Consider the following 19361-nt stretch of genomic DNA (forward strand, 5'->3'; position numbering starts at 1 on the left):
TTAATCAGTTTTTATGGAATTATTACATCAGGAAAAAATGGGGCTTGAATGAAAATTCAGTTACAGCAATACTTTCTTGAGTGAATGCTTTGTGAATGTAGACTAGTGGTAGATAATTTTGTGATACTAGGCAGGTGATCTAATATAAAAATGGGTGGAACTGGGAGATGCTTTATTTTAAATAGATTTGAATATACTTTCTGCAATTATCATATGCAATTTTTACTGCATTTTTGTATTTTCAAAGATTCTGATCCACTGCAGTTCTGTGCTGTAGGAATAGCACTTGGAGGAATTCTCAGTTTGAAGCTCTTAGTAGTAGGATAGGAAATACTTTTTATATAGAGAGACATTACACAAAGTGGGTTATATCTGAGATAATTCTACATTTATTTTATGAATTTTAAAAGACTACATTGGTTTTGTCTCCATTTACATGAAGCCAAGAGTGCCAATTAGTTGAAATTTAAGTGTTTGATGACTTAGAACAAATCTTCAAGGTTTTTAACTGTGCTCTTCTGTAATAGTCCCTCAGTGAAGGGACAAGAGATGCTTCACAACTCAGACTGTTTCATCAGTTTAGCATACAGATTGAAGAGGCAGCAGGACACTGGCTTGTACATGGAGGATGTAAATAACAGGATAAAATGTGCTTGGAGTAAGTGCATGTTTAATATGTTAGTCAGTTTTCTTGAGTACATAGACTTTGTAGCAGGTACTGCTCAAATGTTCTTTTTGTGAAAGCAGTTTTTAGAGCAGAAATTCTGAAAGTGCTTTTTAAGTTCCTGTTTGTATCAAGACAGGTATGGTAAGGAAATTGCATGTCTAGATGAACCATATGCCTCCTCCCCTGTTAAGCCTTGACAGTTTAATTCTTTGTATAGTATAAGGGGTAATTTATCATGCCTTGAAATTGCTTATTTCTTGTTTCTACCTTTAAATTTTTTCTGAGACCACGTCAGCAATACAGAATTTTCGTAATTTTCATGTAGACATAACAGCCTTAACTGAAACCTTCTCACTGAGAGGTGGATCTGGCCTGTGCAGTAAAGTGTAATACTTCAACAAGTAGAACGCTTGAAACATTTTATTCAAGTCATTTTCACATAAACTTGCAACCATAATACGGGCATGTAACACAAGAATATGAAAGTGCAATGAAGAATACAAAGCTAGTGCCTGAATATTATAAATTAGAGCTCTTCAGATAAAGATGCAAAGTTACTGAAATTAAGAATCCTTGGAAAAAAAGTGAAGGAAATAATGAAAAGTCTTCAAGAAAGTTGCAAAAACAAGTGGCATTTCACTGTATCTGTAGCATTTAGTTGCATAATAAAAACCTCCCAATTACATACTCTTTGGTTTTAATTCAAGTTAAAATCTTTCAGCACCTTTTAGGATTTGGAGAAAATGAAAATGCCTTTTTGGCATAATTGTGAGACACAGGATAAACCACCTTTCAATGTCTCATTTATAAAAACCACCCTGCTGGTTTTGAATGAGCACACTGCAAACAATGCATGAATGACAATAGGAAGGTACATTTGATATGTGCATTCATTCTGGAGCAGAGAAAAAAAAACGAGTAGACTTCCTAACACAAAAACGTCATCTACACAGTATTTTGGTTCCATTGGTGACCAGTCTGTCATTTTTGTTACACTTTTGTCTAGAAATTCACAAATACCAAATGTATTTCAGGATTAAAAAAAAATACATAACAAACCCTTTAATGAGCCTGACACACATTATGTGCAATTCTTACATAAAGATTTGAAATGTGGGAGGTTATTATTTCATACACATTTATACGTTCTGGGTTTTCAAGAAGAAATTTGAGCAAATTCATTGTAGGAATCTCACAAAATTTAAATTTGCTCCCACTGAGACCAATGTCAATATGCTTTTAAAAGATAAGGGAATAAGCCTGATGTCTGGTAAAATGGAATCCAAATACAATTTGCTGTAAAAATAAAAGCTTTTACCAAAACTATTTTTTTAAAAATGCTTTTGAACAAAAATGCACATAATCCCAAAAACATATTCCAGTATGCAAAAAGTAAGGTGTCAAATCTGCAGAGCCAAGATACTGAAAATACTGGTTGGCGCTCCCCTATTTAGAACTACTTCTACACATGCTATATAATAAACTCTTCTACTGCGTTGTGATTTACTATAGTTAGACAGGGTTAAAGTCACATTCCTTCATTTTTTTTTTTAATCCTAAAATCCTTTGTTTTTCTGTTCATGTCTTAGGCAATTTTTGTGCTATTGTACATCAATGTCCTGTTGCTTAACACACATTTCAAAACAAATACAATATTTTGCTACGGAAAAAAAAGCTACATTTTCGTAGCTCCAATATCCCCAATATTCAAAGTTACAGCATTCAACACCTTTCCAAACGAGGCCATTCCCACTTGTTCCACCCACACAGATGCTCCAGGCCCTCCTTGCTGACTTCAGTGGAGTTCTGCAAGTAGTTTGGGCACAGACGTGTGAGCAGGAGCGTGTCAAGAGCGAGGAGCTCCCCCCTTCCAGCGGCTGCTCCGTCTCCAGTTAGTGCTCTCATATCCCACATCCAGCATCAGGCACAATGAGGTACGAGCACACCACCTCTTCCCAGGAAGCAGCCCGTGCCCACAGCCTGGCTTCCATTCAGTAGCTTTTGTGTCCATTGCCCAAGCTGCTCTCAGGACTTTGACCCCAATTTTGACCTAAATCTATAAGAAAGGTGAATGCACTTGCATCCCTTAACACCTCTTAAACTTAAAACTCTTTGGGCTGAGCTTTCAGAAGCCTAGACTTTAAACAGGCCCTCCTTTTTCCAGCTGTATGTAACAAATGGTTTTCTCATAAATCAATTTTCCAAATTTTGCTTCTGTTCATTGCCCATACTGGTTACGGATTGCTAAAATGGAACTCGCAGCAAACAGAAAGGGACCTGCAGGTGTAAATTATGTAATTCTGCACCCTTTCCCACTGGTGGGTAGTAATCACCAGGTTGCTGGTTCTCAGGTCCTTTTTAAGTTCTAATTGTGCAAATTTGTAACCAAGTTATGATTTAGGTGGAAATAAACTTAAATAAATGTACTAAAGAACAGCTGATCCTTGAAGGATATTATGGTAATTCATCAAACTTCCAAATTAAATCCATAGGGGTCTAATGCATAAAATATTTCCAGATGCTGCCTGAAGTATTCTTAACAGTGATAATAAAACCTCTCCATACTCCTCAGATTTATCATTTTTAACTATATTGAATAGCACATTTTTTTCCTTTTTTTTTTTTTTTTAATTTATTGAGCTTCCAATATGTCATTATGTGTTTTGAACTGCTGATCAAATTTAATGAATACCAACCAATATTTCTAGGTCCCATTGTTCCAAAAGTAGATTCTTCATTTTACATGATCAGAAATCTTCTGAAAAAAACTGCCAGATCCCCTTGTGATATGTCATTTCACAGTTTAAAACAAAAATCACAGCTACTGTAGCTTACAGCAGGGTGCACTGCAAAAGCAAAATAATTTGGGGATGGGAGGAGGAGTAGTATACCCAGCACCAGTTAAGCAGTTCAGCAAAAACATTAATTTGGGCTGGAAGTTTTTCCCCTTAACAATGTTGCATTTGGTTCCTGAACAGCCTAAAGTAGGATGTTATATACACTGACTTTTGCTCTTCTTCTCTATATAGTATATTTTAAACTTTGTTATTTTGAATACTGAGATATACATTTTAAAGTCAACTACAGTACTTAAGGGGGAAGCAGGTAGTAGGTTTTCTTCACGCTAAAAATACTTTGTAAGAGATTCTGACCTACTTCTGTTTGTGGTGCCACCTGAGTTAGTTGCCTATATTATTTTGATGGTTAACCTGCTCAAGTTGGATGTTTTTCACACAAGACCACATCAGGGACTCTTCATCATCTCCAAGAGCCCATTTCTTGACAGGTATTTTTTTATCCTCATCAAGTTTGCAGAAGTTTTTTAAAAGTCCCACCTTGAAAAATATCTTGGACATATAAAGGTGGGTAAGCTTTTTAATTAATTTTCACAGATGAAAGGTGTATTTCAAAATTCCATCTGTTTTTCACTTGAAAAAATGGAAAAACTTCAAATGTATTAAAAATGTAAACATAACTTTTCTTTCAGGGGTATAACTGATATATATAATATATATGTATTTCTCTGCTATATGTTAATATTTCTTGAAAACTGAACATACTTCTCTCTTTCATACCAATGTGTCCTAGCAAGAATTTTTAATGGTACTGTATCATTACTCTTAATCTGTTTTCCATTATGGTATTTTCTGAGATAGCTGACATTAGTACTTTCTCTTGAGTTTTATTTAATTCATTTTGCATACATTTTTTTCTACATTTTAAAATTTGCTCAACTCATTCACCAGTAATGTTCCCACTGAAGGCTATTATCACAGAAACTCCAAATTTGAAGGAGCTAAAAAATGGTCCCGTGTTCTTATGAGTTAGATTATCAAAAATTAAAATATCTCTACATGAAGCACCAGTTTCACACATTTCAATAGCAATACAAGTAATGCCAATTTAGATTCTTAAAATCCAGTTAAGTTTTGGTTGAGAAGCAGCAGAAGTGCTTCAAAGTCACAATAAGGTGTGTGGGTGTATCTGTGTATGTTCTGTAGCTTTGTCTCTATTGTGTTTGCATCCTAGTGAAGTTTGTATAATGACACTTCAAAACATTTGGCACCATCTCATCGATTTCTTGCATCTTTCTCAGTATCTGTTGAAAGAGGAGAAACAATTTTATGCAGGTGAGCAGGCATGCACGGGGAGAGGAACTGCTAAATACCCACTTGCCAGCTTGAAAGCACAGGTCAGCCAGCAGGAGCAGGCACTTTGTTCCCTAGCCCTGCATTAATATGTACCTGAGAGAAATACAGAGTATGGTGTACACATATATACATACATATATGGGGTGTTAGCCTGGAGGAGAGGAGGCTGAGGGGGGATCTCCTTGCTCCCTACTGCCCAGGAGGAGGCCGTGGTGAGGGATAGGTTGGTCTCTTTTCCCGTGTACCCAGTGAGACAGGATGAGAGGAAACGCCTCAAGGGATGGTTTAGATGGGATATCAGGGGAAACTTTTTCACATAAAGGGCTGTAAAGCATTAGAGCAGAATACCCAGGGAAGTGGTGGGGTGGCTATCCCTGGCAATGTTCAGAAGCTGTATGAATTTGGCACTTTGTAACATGGTTTAGCAGTGAGGATGGTGGTGATCCGAGGTTCATCATCTAACCTTTTTTCCAACCTTAACAATTCTATTATTCTATATACTCAGTAACATTTTCAGAGGTAAGATGGGGAGACTAGAAGTTAAAAGCGTGAAATATAAGTTTGCCTCATTTAAATACTGATTTCCTAATGCAAAGTGAGGAATTGATATTTTACAGGCTAATTAAGCAAGTCATATTAATTCAGTCTATGGGTTCCACTGATACTGTTACAGAAGAATACACTGGTCATCTGTTTTATTTTTCATTTACTGCTCTGGAATTTGTTTCATATGAACCTCTACACAATGTTAATACTCACTCCTTACACAATCCAAATGAAGTCTCTTGATAAATATTTCCTATGAGCAACTAACACAGTGTTCTGAGAACTGCTTACCCTGCTTTTTCTCTGTGTGTTTCACAGATATTAAGATACAATAGATCTACCATGATGACATTTATTAAATGAATTTGCTTTTTGGAGGAAAAAATGTAAAAAATGCAAAATTTTGGCATAGTTTACTTTTAAAGAGCAAAACTGTAAATGGAGGGTGTGTGAAAGAACTGTTCCAGAGAGGGTGGCTGCTGTGTAAGCAGCAGCAGCAGCAAAGTAACATGCATGTGTGGGATTTTGCAGAATGTCTTAAAGAGCACTGTAGCTGCTCAGTTGTGTGTGGGTGGTATAAAAGGGTATTGAATGATCCTAGAGAGGTCTTAGTGCAAGTACAAAGAAAGTGTGTGAGCCAGAGGTCACTATCTAGCAGACCAGAGAGGAACAGCAGGCTTGAAAATGTTACATATTCCAATTTCGTGAGGGCAAACTGCCCACAGATTTCAAAATTCCCAAAACCCACAAAACAGAACACTAAGAGCGGGGCACAGTGAAAGAGGAAAAACAGAGAAAGAAGAAAAAAGCATCAGTGGGGAGGCACTCACGGTGAAATTGTGCAGCCAGAGGCATAGGCGTGGTGGCCCGTGTAGCGGATGTCGCAGCGGACTATGTTGTTGGAGTAATCGGATTCGGGCACCAGGTAGCTGGGGTTCACACTCACCTGGAGGGGAGAAAGCACAGTGCCTGAAAGCCTACTGCCACGTTTCAGTCAGTAACTCAAAGGATGCAAATGTAAATAGAAGGAAAAAAAAAAAAAAAACCCTCCCAAAAAAAACCCCAAACCTCCCCATTCCCAATACACTTACCTTCAGAATGTAATTTCCAGGTTTTACGTCAGTAATATCAATCCACTGGCAATCTATGTCAGCATTGTAAGTGTCGTAGCAGCCAGGGCTCAGACCCTTAAGAATGAAGTTAAGATGGATGTAAAAAAACACTGATCTTTAGAAACAGTGACATTCTAGACATTAGGGACACTCAGACTGAACAGTTCACTTAGAAAATCAGTCTTATTTTTAGCTGGCATTTTATTTGTGTGTCTAAACTAGAACACCTAAGTCTAATGTACCACTTTTATAAACTGCCCTTTATTACCACTGGATAAAAAACATCTATAATATTGACAGCTGTTCATCTGTGAGGTATCTGTATTTTCCTATAATCACTTGTTACAGTACTCCTTTAATGTAAAAGCTGTTGATGCTGTTATTTCCTGTTCTTTATGTAAGATCAGAATACAATAAAAGACCAAAGACTGGAGGTAAGTATCTGTAAATGTTGAGTGAATGCCTTCTGAGGTCATGCGTACAGACAAACTTGATCATTTTGGAACCTCTCTACCCTTAGAAATGATGGAACTTTTTGCTATGGATGTAGCCTGTCCAAGTGCCATCTTTGAATAGCAGGGTTAAGGGCCATTTTCACATTGAGCTTTGCATGGAAATGGTGTCTCTTCAGGCAGTGACACAAGAATCTGAAGGAACTGAAAATGTAGCCTTTTTTCCAGATGCATCTTTCTGAAAAATTCTTTGTTGCTAGGAACATTAGTAAGAATCCCCACATATGAATGTTTCAGTGGTTCAAATCTAGTGTCTTTAGCTGTGGCCAATACAGATTGCTCCAGGCGGACCTGATCTGTTCTGGCAACACACAGAGTGCAGAAAACCCAAGTCCTGCAGGAATTCCCTCTTGACCCAGCTGGTGATCAGCTCAGACTCTCGCATGTTTGTGCCAAGTCTGAGGCTGGAGGAAAGTTTTACAGTCCAATTACAAACCCCTGAAATATGGGCTTCCAGTGGAAATGCTGACACAGCCGCTGATTCTAGTGACACAAATACTCCAGCTGTAAAATATGTATGTTCCTTAGTTAGATGTCACAGTCTACAGAAGTAGCAAAGGTATTTATAAAACCTCTTCAAAGCCTCTATGTATTGCAGATCATTCATTATAGTTAAAATTCAAATGTGGACACGTCAGCCAGTGAAACATAGCTGTCATTTCTCTGTGACAGAATAACTACCTTCCAGATTAAAAGCTGCAGAATAAGGGATACAAGTTTATGTGTACGTATGGCCACGCTGAGTTAAACCACAGATCCATCAAAGCTCCGTGTCATGTCTCTGACAATGGTCAGCAGAGAATGCTTAACGAGAAAAGAACATAAGGAATAGGATGCATAATGTCAGGCAAATTCCTTCCACCAGGCATTTAACTGTATTTAAGGCATCGGGTACAATCAGATTTTTGTGTTTAATAATATCTGTTACTTTGTCTAAATTCTTCTTGGGCCCCTGGGGATTTCTGATCTATGCAACATCCAATGGCAAGGAATTTAATACTTCATACATGTGTCCAAAGAGCACTCTTTTCTGTTTTAAAGCTGTTTCCTGATGTGTCTTAAGTTCATATATTGTCAGAAACATCAACAGTTGTCAGTAAATATCAATTATTTCCTCTTTCAATCCACAGCCAGTCAAGTTTTGGTCTTACTTCTCGTTTTCCAAATGGAATAGTCTATGAAACCTCTTAGCCATACTACACTGCTGATTAACCTTGTTCTGCTGGGGTTGGCTGGTTGGGATTTTTTAGATTTTTCTTGAGCTGAGAGGTGGTGATGCACTATTCAAGGATTTGTCTATCCTAATGGTATGTTCCATTTTCCATGTTCCCCTAATAAGCCCTGGCACCTGGCTTTACATTTGTACATGGCCCATCATAATATCCACAGCTGCCATTGTCTTTAACTGCCTCCTGCTGCACAGGCACAGAACAACACTCTGAGATTCCCATGCCAGACTGCCAGGCAGCAGCTGCAGGTGTTCATGGAATCCAGCACCTTACAGCTTCAGACTCCACACAGGAAGAAATACCAGCTAGGAGCTCTGGCACCAGCCAAGGATGTCAGTTTTGGGGGATGAGCACTGGGAACAGCTCCTCTGCTGGCTGTCCTGACCAGTCCTACTGCCAGGAGAGCCCATGGTGTGTTTCAATACAGCTCAGCTACCAGTGGTGCTACTGGTGAGTGTCACTGCCCTTTAATAAGAAGCCCATGGTTAACAGCACATGGGTGAATTATCAGTCTCCAGGTTAGTATCCTGGTCTCTATGATGTGGAATTCCAGGAGCTAATTAGGGCATCGTGATTGGCAGTTATCCAAATACAACCCAGGGAGGGGAAGGACACTTGGTGGTCTCCAAAGCAGCTCCTACCTGTGTGTGTGCTGTACATGCATACCGCCTGTAATATCCATAATCACAGGAAGTATCTTCAAGGCAGAAACTTGCTTTGTGTCCTTCAGCAACTTTTCTATGGGAGCTCGCATCCAACAAGTCATAGTGGCTGAACTCATCCATGCTGTGATAATGTCTGTTAAACCAGAGACACATCATTAGAAATGGATCAGACCCTTAGCAATAACATTTTCACATTCCTATTTGACCTACAGCCTGTTAAATCTGGACAAATTTTATTTACTACCCAAAACTTGTGTGTCAGCATACTACTGACCACTCAATTATTTTCATTACTCTGATTTTCAAGTACTACATGTCATCATCTCTAGATAAATAACAGGTTTTAATTTGGTACAGGAAAGATTCCATAGCAGCACTGTTTTTCCAAAATTTTCTGTTTCACCTCTTTGCCAATAACAATAGCAAGTATTGAGTAGTTCACACTTGAATTGAACCTCTTATAAGTGACTTTAACGAGAGTTTTGCTAGGAATGCTTACCTTACATACTATAAATTCCATGGAAGTTTGCTACTTGCTAGCAAAACCCCAACAATTTGGTTTCACATTTCCATGGCCCTTAGACAATGTAATACATTTATAACATTGGTGAAGACAAAATCTGCATGAAGAAATCAGCTTCTGTGTACAGGCAATGCAGATTTCATTCAATATCAACTATTTTTGCAGTCTATACTTAATGCTGTCTATTTCAGCACTGTATATGCTTTTGATTTGGGTGAAGTGATGTATTCTTCTTGCTTTCACACAAAGTGACTTCTAGCTCTTACTGTGGAGTTTTAACATCTCATATTCTTGTAATTTCACTTTTTCTGAATGTGTGGAAAAATAACCTTGTCTTTTCTACCTGCACTATGTCTTTGCAGCATTTGGCTGCCATTACTTTTGAATGCTTTCAGCTCAAGAGGTATGTGAAAAAGGCCTAATTAAACAAATTCCAAATATATTGGAAAAACAAAACAGCACAGGAGCCTCACGAGCAGGCACATCCAGAACACTAAAACAGGTCCACAGATGATGATGACTAACACTGAGGTCTGATGGCTAGCCAAAGTAATTGGCAGTTGGAGTTCATTTCCAAATGAGTTTGCTTCACTGTTATGGAAATGATCACGAGAGATGCATTTTTTGTAGGCAGTGTATTTTCTGTCCAAGAACTGAATCAACATCAGAGACACTTTGCATCTGGACAGTAATAGCTGGGCTATTGTGGCACAATAAGAAACTGTTTTTCTACAAATGGAAAACTTCAACTGCTCTCTACCCATTTCATCCCTTCATGCAGTTGTGCATATGCATCCTATCATGCAGTCTGTAGACATGAGGGTTGGGGGATTTTTGTTATTGGTGAAGATATTTTTCAGGGATGGAGGTTAACTAAAGCATCTGTGGAGGCTTTTTTGTTAGGCTTGGTTTAGTTTTAGCTTTTTGATGCTTGCAAGGTTTATAACCTGATAATATGAGTATTTTTTAAAAGAATTTGTTCTAATGGTACTGATTTTTCATTCAATGCCTAAAACATCTGAGACCAGAGAGAAATATTCCATTGGCTCAGAGGCCTTCAGATCAAATGCACATTGCATGCCATTTTTAAAAGAGATTAAGTTATCATTTATGTACCACTAACAGCAGAGTTATATCTTAAGTAAGGTGGAAGTAAGTATTTTGAGTAATTAATTTTAGCTTTTTATAACTGCTCCTACTGAGAAATAGCAAAAATTGGAACAAACCTGCAAACTGCTGCGTATGAGTTTTCTGAAAAGGTACAAGTTTGCAGTGTTACCTGCTCTCAAAATGTTGAAAATGTTCTTGCTGTGTTTCCCTTGCTGTGTTTCCAGCATATATACTATTTCTAGAGCAATGCTGCTATGTCAAAATATCATCATATATATACAGAGAATATTATTGACAATGGGATCAGTCAACTCAGTAGCTTTCCTTTTCCAAACTGATCAGACCATTCCTTGTGAAGAACTAATTCATTAAATTCAGCTCAAGAAATATGGGTCACTGTTTAAAATGATGTGTTATTATAGGGAATATGCTAGTAAATGTATATTTTAGGGTTTCTATTTATTTTAACATGGTTCAGACTTCTATTTACTAATTACACTTAAATGTAAGTGGACTACATGTAAAATAAAATTACAAAGTGCTACTGTCAAAGCTCATTTCAGACTTGTACTTATATTTAATCTACACATTGCAAGAGCTTCATATATATGGATAAGCTCTGTATCCATCTTTGTTTCATGTGTCTGTATAAAGAGCAACCACCACTACATAAAATTAATCAGACAGTAAAAGGCCAAAGTTTCCACATGGTCTCTCTCTGCTGCACTTTAGTTTTAGAAAATGTGCCCTTGTAAGTGACAATTTGTCAGTGAAAAGCCATTAGAAGATGCCACACTGAGCACTTCACTCACTGGTGACAGCTGTGCCACTCCCATGAATAACGGGGTCTGCTGGGCAGGAAATCCGATGTGCCTTGGTTTTTCACTCTTTGGGGGAATCTCAGGAGCACCCGATTGTCGTAGTCTCTCACATCTGCTCGATAAGCTGAACTGCAATGGTGCAAATCAAAGAAAACAAAGGGGAAAGCCATAAACGTGCAATAAATACTTTGAAAAATGCTTTTTTTAGTCTCAGAAGTAACTGAGAGCAGAGATCTTCTCAGGCCCCATAAGCCTCGTGCACTGGAGATTCACACAGGAGTTCCATATGGTGTGGAAATGCCTGGTGTCAGACCAAGACCTGAGTAAGATTCAGATCTGGTTTTAATTTTACAAACGGAAGTTTGACCACTGCCTGACTCTGTCTATGAAGAAGATCACTGTTGAGCTGTAAAATCACTCTGGTAGCAAAAATTACAATTTTATTAGTTGCTGTTAACCAAAATAACTCCCAGTGTATGCAAGATCACAGATGTTTGATTCCATTGTAAAAAACCCTAATATGTATATGAATCAGGCTGTGTTTTCCTTTTCCTGTTATCTACAGTCCTTTAAATACTGGAATATTTTAATCAACTAATAGCCATCAAGAACACTTCAATGAGTCTTCACTGTGAAGCTAGCAAAAAAAAAAAAAATACTCCTTCTTATGTCATATTTTCTTTTTTCCTGTAAGTGAAGAGCAAGGATGACCCTGAAACAGACTGACAAAAAGTAATGATGCTGGTTAATAAATAAATCTGTTTTGCATGATAAGGTATCAAACAAGTTAAAATGGTTAAAAACAGCCATGTTGATTTCTTTCCAAACAAAACAGGAAAAATCCCTCCTTGCCAACTGGACAAGACCTAACTTCATAACAAAGCCGTTATTTCAACCCCTTAAGAGACTCTGAAACACTTTTCAGAGGGATTTTAGTTTTAGAAGACATTAAAAGGCATAGGCCCAGAAACAATTAACTTATTATAATCTCAATAGTAGATTGTGCTGGTTAAGAATAGGATTTTTGTTATTTGGTTTTTATTTCTTTTTTTTAATGAAGTAACATATGATCTTGTGGGAGTAGAGGAGGGAGATGAAAATCAACAGATTGAAGTGGTTTTCCAGGTGCCTCCATTTCACAAAATTCAGAAGTGCTTGAGGGAGCCTGACAATAGAAGCATGTAATACAACTTTTCACAGCATGTAAGTTCTTCAGGAGATCTGCAGCTTGTCTCTCTAATATGCCAGAACTGCTTTCTGATGTGCATGGTAGATGGTAGACCATCTACCACAGACTTGGAAGGAGCTAACAAAGGACTGTGTTTCCTTGACCTCTCCAGCCTCACCCTTCACTCCTCACAGGTGGCCACACGAGCACAGTAACCCACAGCAAATGGACAAAATCCTGGGACGATGCCTACCTTGCCAAGCAGTTCTCCTCGGCAGCACATCTCAGGTTATACATGGACATCCTCTGGACATATGTGGACGCCTGGATGTAATAGGGATCCGGGACTAAGTCAGGGAGACCTGCAGTTCATCAAACCAACCACATAACAGCAAGATCAACCCAGGACACGTTTGCAAATATTTGGCTACCATCCCAGTCGTTGGGGCCGTCGTTTTGCTACGGACCCCCGCTCTCCGTTAACCTCGCATTCCCCTCTGCTCAGGCGGGTCCCAAACACCCCAGTACCGCAGCCAGGACGCGGACCCCGAGGCGGGGAGAGCCGGGGGGCTCCTGCCGGGCCAGGTTCTGCCCCGATCCCGGTTCTGCCCCGGGCCAGGGCCAGGCAGGGCCGGCGGCCCCGCAGCTCCTCCCGCCGGGACCGGCGTGCGCGGGGTCGGGGCCGCGGCAGGGGAGGGACGGGACGGGACGGGCGGCGAGCAGGGAGGGAGGGAGGGAGGGAAGCAGGGCTCTTACCGTACTGGAAGTAGCCGGTGCCGTAGCCGGGTCTGTACCTGCTGCCCTGGCGGGGCCGCTCGTAGGTGTCGTAGTAGTTGTAGTAGGGGTTATCGTCCGTGTACTTGTAGGGGTTGTAGGGGTCGTCTCCTACCATGACATCTTCCCGGCCGGGCCTGAAGCTGCTCAGGGGCGGCAGGCTGCCGGCCCCGGCGCTGCTCCCGTTGCCGTCGGTGCCGGTGCCGCCGGCGGGGCTGGGTCGCGGCGCGCCCGGGGCGGCGCTGCGGGCGGCGGAGGCGGCGGCCGCGGGGCTGCGGGGCGCGGCGGCGGCGCGGCCCCCGGCGGGAGCCTGGTAGCCGGCCTGGAACCAGTGCCGGGCGCCGGAGGCGGCGCGGCTGCCGGCGGCGGGCAGGGGCTGGGGCTGGGGCTGCGCGGCGGCGGGGCGGGCGGCTCTCCGCGGCTGCAGCGTGCCGTTGTTCCGCAGCAGCAGGATGGGGCTGCCCGCCGCCTCCGCCGCCTGCCTGCGCCGCGGGGGCTGGTACTGCGAGCCCAGGCTCAGCAGGCTGTACACCTGCCCGTTGTTCTCCCACTGGATCCGCTGCCTCCAGGCGGCGGGCGGCGGCGGGGGATCCCGGCGCGGCGGCTGCTGCTGGCAGCCGGCGGGGCAGAGGCAGCTCCAGTAGATGCAGGCGTGAAGCTGGGCGAGCAGGAGCCCCGGCGGCGCGAAACGCATCTTCTCCTCTTTGGCGGGCGCCGGCGGGCAGAGAGACACGGGCGAGACCGGGAGGGGAGGGGGGAGAGCGGAGCGAGGGGCGCCTTTCCTGCTGGGGATGGAGCGGGGGGGCGGTGCGGGGCGGCCGGGGGTGCGGGCTGCGCCTCTGGAAGCGGCGGGCGGCAGCGGGATCTCAGGCTCTGCGGCACCCGGGAGGTGCCATCGGGGCAGGTCGGGCCGTCGGAAAGGAAACCCGGCCCGGGGGAGGCGGCGAGAGCGGCTTTTCTTCTCCCTGGTATTTATAGGCGAGGGGATGCGAATGGGAGCCGGAGCAAACAATCAGCCTCTCATCGTCCTCCGGCCCGCGCTGGTGTCTGGAGCGAGGGAAGGAGGAGGAGGAGGAGAGACCAGGGACTTTAAACTTGCTGGCACGCTCGCAAAGTTACACAAGCCCCGCTGGCTGGGCTGGCTGCACCCCCGCCATTTGTTCACGTAATGCGGCTGGAAACGTGCGGCCCTGACAGTTCCCCACGGCCGCCCCCCGCCCGCCCCGTGCGGGGGCGGCTCGGGGGGATCGGGACCGGGAACGGGAATGGGGCTGCCCGGGGGAACGGGAACGGGAATGGGAACGGGAATGGGGCAGCTCGGGGGGAACGGGAATGGGAACGGGAATGGGGCAGCTCGGGGAATGGGAATGGGAATGGGAATGGGACCGGGAATGGGGCTGCTCGGGGGGAACGGGAACGGGAATGGGAATGGGGCTGCTCGGGGGGGAACGGGAATGGGAATGGGAATGGGACCGGGAATGGGGCTGCTCGGGGGGAACGGGAACGGGAATGGGAATAGGGCAGCTCGGGGGGAATGGGAATGGGAATGGGAATGGGAATGGGAATGGGAATGGGAATGGAGCAGCTCGGGGGAATGGGAATGGGAATGGGACCGGGAATGGGAATGGAGCGGCTCGGGACCGGGAATGGGAACGGGAATGGGAATGGGGCAGCTCGGGGGAAAGGGAATGGGAATGGGAATGGGAATGGGGCGGCTCGGGGGAACAAGAACGGGAATGGGGCTGCTCGGGGGGAACGGGAATGGGGCGGCTCGGGGGGAAGGGGAGCAGGGCGGCTCGGGCCGGCGCGGCGGCGGGGGTCCCCATCCTCCATCCCTCCATCCCTTCCTCCCTCCCTGCCCTGCCTCCCTCGCTGGCTCCCCCCGCGCCCCGAGCCGCGCCGAGCCGTGCCGAGCCTGCGGCGGGCGGGCGCGCTCAGACACACGTAGGCTGCCAGAGTATGCGGTGGGGCAGCGCCAAAGTATGCAAAGGAAAAATGCTATTAGCTCATCAGCGCTGGAGAGACTAGAAACGGGGTGGCGGGGAGGGGGAAGGGGCCGCTGGCGAGAGAGGAAACATGTTTCTGGAAAATGTGCTGGCCGGCACATCTCCCGGGCTGGAGCAGCTGCTGGTGACCATCTCAGCTCTGAGTAACAGTCGGATCCCCTCTTAATGACCTCTTAATTAGGAGAAAGCCTCCATCAAATAAACTCTTGACTATTGACTTTTGGGGTTTGTGCATATGAGTCACACGAGAAATATATTGGCGATGCTCCTCCCGGAGTAGGTTTTCATTGAAAAGTGGAATTTCACATGGGAGAGGCTTAGCCCCATCACCAGAACAAATAAACCCAGTTTGGGTAGTGTCTCCCCAAAACTTTGCTGGGGAAGGGGAGCAAGCTCTGGCCAAAAGCCTCTCCCTTCCTTCCTGCTTTTACAAGAGTTCATCAAGGGTGTGTTTTGATAAGTACAATCACCCAGTAAGGCAAATGAATTAAGGTCCATGGAATTCAGCCAAAACTTCTTTTGGGTGTATTTTTCCAAAGGCTGTTTGCTTATGAATCCTTGCAAAGGAATTGATGGGGGAATACACAGAAGTCCTCCTTCCCCGAAGGTTTGGTGGTGAGAATATTTAAGTGAATCCTGTCACTGATGATCAGCCTGGGCTGGAGGTTTTCACATTGCTCAGGTAGATTCAAGGCACCCTCAGATTCGAGGCACTGCCAGCTTCCCCAGGTCAGTTAACAGTCCACTTGTTGCTGGCCAGGTGGATATTGCAACTTGATATTTTAGATAAGTTCTTCTGTTGTAGTTTATTTTAATTGCACATTACTTTAAATGGTAAACACTTAATAATAGACAACCAGCAAAATATGTTCCTGCTTTGTGGCTGTGATGGATGGTGAATGCTGATTTACACAGCCATAGGATTACCAGTTGCAGTGCTCATCTTTAAAGTACTTTCACCACTCTGCAACCAGCAGTGCCACCCTGCATGTCAAAGATCCCCCTGTGGGTCATTGGCTCTGGCCAGTGCTGGCACCAGCTGCTCCCCACGCCAGGCCTGCTGGCTCTGCCCTAATTGTAAAAAAGGGTCAGTCTGGAGAACACAGGGCACCTGTGCTCCAAACACAGCAGAGCCCTCTTCCTTGAGAGCATATCCAACAGCCAAGTGGGTGCTTGTCACCATTGCTAGGCAGCACCAGGATGGAGAGGAGCATCTGCTGGTGCCCTTCCACAAGTGGGTTGTGTGTGCTAGTTTGGGCAGTCTGCTGCAGAGGAGGTTTGGTCTGGGTTCTCTTGTTCATCGTATTTGCAGGCTGCTCATCCCCTGTGATCTTTCTCATTGTGGCTTTGAAAATATTATTCTGGATTTAAGCATTTGCCTGGAACAATCAGTGACTAAAGGCTGAGTAAAGCGGAAAGGTTGAAGATAGGGAAAATGCAACACTGAAGGAATGAGGTTTCTGTCTTTTTAATCTTCCTCTAAACCTTACTAATGTTACAAACAGCAGGTTGTTGCCCAATGTGTGATATTAGACAATGTTTCCACACAGTGGGATTCCAGCCACTTTTTTGTTACCCTGATTAAGTTACTATTTTTCATGAAACTGGAGAAAGCTTATTTGAGGCTAGTATTCTCACCCACCTATCAGCCATTCACACTGTTTGCCATTTTTTCCACAGTACAAGTTTCATTTGTTAATTAATTTAGGGTCCATAATGCCTGAAAAGCATTATTAGCATCCCTGGAGGTCATGTCCTTCCCTTAGCATTAGGTGCCTGTATCCATTTAACTACCTTCCTTTGCCCACAGGTTGCCTAATCACACCAGGTTTTTACATCATGGGTCTGAAAAGACCATCAAAAAGCTCTGTGACCTGAGGAGTGGAGGTGAGAATTTCTGAAATACTTAAAGTATGATAGTGTAAAAAAGGGGAAGGAATTTTAAATGTCAGTTTACATCAATCACATTATTTGTTACTTTTAATATTATTTTTAAAATATCGGCTCTGTGGGTTGGTTAATTCGTGTTCTCTAGTCATAAACTGGTATGCTTAGCTAGGGTCACACACATAAAACAAGAAATATAAAAAATATTTTAAAATCCTAACAGGAAACTAGAAAACTTAACATGTGTTAAGTATATTTATAAACTGATATTTTTTCATTTGCAATTGAAGGGTTGTTTGTTGAGGAGTCACTACAAGAAAAGTCTTGAAAAGTAGTGGTTGGTTTCAGCTTTTGCTACCTGGGAAATATTCAGTGTACTAATCTGATTTATGCTTGAATAGACAAACAACTTATTCTGATTCTTCTGACTTGCAACTAGATTACTCAAATTAATCTTATTTTGTAGATATTACTTATAATACCTTTTATAGCTTGACATTTTTTTGCATTCAAATATTAAAAATGGTATAATTTTGTTGCACACCAGAATACTGAGAATTTTTCTGAAGCATATTTTACAGAAGGTCCAGGTATCTTTATTTAGGAAGTCAGTTGTAAGTCAATTGGATTAAAAGGTTCCTAATTATAATGAATTCTTCTTAATAATTGGGATTAAGATGTAAAGGTATTCTTTACAGTATGTGAACTTTACTAGAAACTAAGAACACTGAGCACTTTCAGATTCAGGTCTGTAATGAGATTTTTTTAAACAAACCAACTTAATTAGAGACGAGGGTTATAGACTTGTTCTGACATCAGTAGTCTTTGGAGCAGACAGTTATTATTTTTAAAAAAGTTAGTCTTCTAGTTAAATTTAGCTACCCTTTGTATGTCTGATTTTGAAGTCTCTAATCAGGCAACTTTCCACTACCATAAGTAAAATGCATACTAAACTTTCAGATATTTTTTTTCCTGCTCTGAGCTTATAAAAGAACAAGCAGATTTTTGTTGATTCAATGAACTTTTCAGTTTGTTGAAAAAATAAAATTATTATAATTTTATTAGCAGGTAATGTCCTCTATTCAAAATTAACAGCCAAAATCCCACCTGTCCCTTATCTAATATTTTGAGTTTATCTATCTGCATTACAATACCAGTTTGTGATTGCTTTGTTTTGTACACCATGGGTACAACTGCTGAATTGCAAATACCTGCACCAGATGAAGTAAACTAATCACACTTGGCTATCTCTTCAGGGTCTGGCAGCTTGATCAGGAAAAGCAGCTACAGGACCTGAGACAGCTGTTGCTCTTTTCTTGCATGGTGAGGGCTGAAGACAAAGCCTTCTGGTACCAGTGGATTTTTTATTTTTCTTTGGTCAAATCAGAGGTTTACAATGAGGTTTTAATAGCAGTGTTTTTTAAGCCTATTGATGTGTTGCTAAAGCTGAACATGTGTGCTTTCATGGATGCACTTATATGGTTTCTTTCTTGAACGCAGATTTTAAAAGAACATAGTGAATATTAAACAAAAGGCCTTTCACTTCTTAAATTTATAAGGTGTTCCATCTCTGTATTTTTTCTAACTTTCCTATTTGTTTTCTGTCTTCCAAGTTTTCTATAAAAGCAAGATTTCTAAAAATGTGAGATAAATAGATAAGTACGCAGTCACTGCAGATTCAGTCAGAGATTTGAAAACCCACCAAAGCTTTTTCTTTTCTTATAAGTCAGCATCAGTAACGAAAGCTTCCCTACCTATTGTATATGTAGCATTCATTGCAATGGTATGCACCTTGTTTGATGACAGGTGGAAAGGAACAGAAATCCAAGGCAGTCGAAGTAAAGAGCCCATTATTTGTGCCTTAACACCTGTGAGAGGTACTAGAGTTAGCTTCATTTAGCAAGGCCAATAAAATTCAGATTAGATTTGCACCGTGCATGGGTAAACAGTGCCTTATTGCTTAGGGGGTTCAGTCCTGAGCTGTCTCCAAAGGCTAAGCACCTGCTAGAGGACTGCACACCATCTCAGACACAAACACCTGATTTTATTGAAACTTACGAATACTGAGGAGAGGTTACTGTGGGAAACACAAACTGGGCTGAGCAGTTCTATACACAGGCACATCTTTGTTGTGCCAGTGCTCCAAAACGAGTCTTCCCTTCTGCATATTCTGCACAAAGGCAAGAGAAC

The 19361-nt window shown here is 42.5% G+C and overlaps 1 protein-coding gene across 2 annotated transcripts; it reads right to left on the reverse strand.

The window, feature by feature from the left end:
• Positions 1-1069: 1069 nt before the first annotated feature.
• Positions 1070-14325, reverse strand: LOX (lysyl oxidase). Of its 2 annotated transcripts, XM_056513472.1 has the most exons (7): positions 13261-14322; positions 12758-12866; positions 11328-11465; positions 8859-9015; positions 6456-6551; positions 6195-6310; positions 1070-4766 (listed from the first exon to the last, which is right to left on the reverse strand). In XM_056513472.1, exons 1-7 carry the CDS (start codon positions 13970-13972, stop codon positions 4760-4762), a joined length of 1335 nt encoding a protein of 444 aa, XP_056369447.1. In that variant the 5' UTR covers positions 13973-14322; the 3' UTR covers positions 1070-4759. The 2 variants fall into 2 exon arrangements, with proteins under 2 accessions (XP_056369447.1, XP_056369448.1); XM_056513473.1 differs by lacking the exon at positions 1070-4766 and having other exon boundaries at positions 6191-6310; positions 13261-14325.
• Between the last annotated feature and the right edge of the window lie 5036 nt (positions 14326-19361).

The sequence above is a fragment of the Oenanthe melanoleuca genome, chromosome Z, assembly GCF_029582105.1.
Source record: "Oenanthe melanoleuca isolate GR-GAL-2019-014 chromosome Z, OMel1.0, whole genome shotgun sequence".
NCBI lineage: Eukaryota > Metazoa > Chordata > Aves > Passeriformes > Muscicapidae > Oenanthe > Oenanthe melanoleuca.

Coding starts and splice junctions, on each gene's coding strand:
- LOX (XM_056513472.1), bottom strand. CDS start 13,972: ATGCGTTTCGCGCCGCCGGGGCTCCTGCTCGCCCAGCTTCACGCCTGC. Junction 11,466..12,757: donor GAGGAGAACTGCTTGGCAAG/GTAGGCATCGTC, acceptor GCACCATTGCAG/TTCAGCTTATCGAGCAGATG. Junction 6,552..8,858: donor CATGTACAGCACACACACAG/GTAGGAGCTGCT, acceptor TTCATTCTTAAG/GGTCTGAGCCCTGGCTGCTA.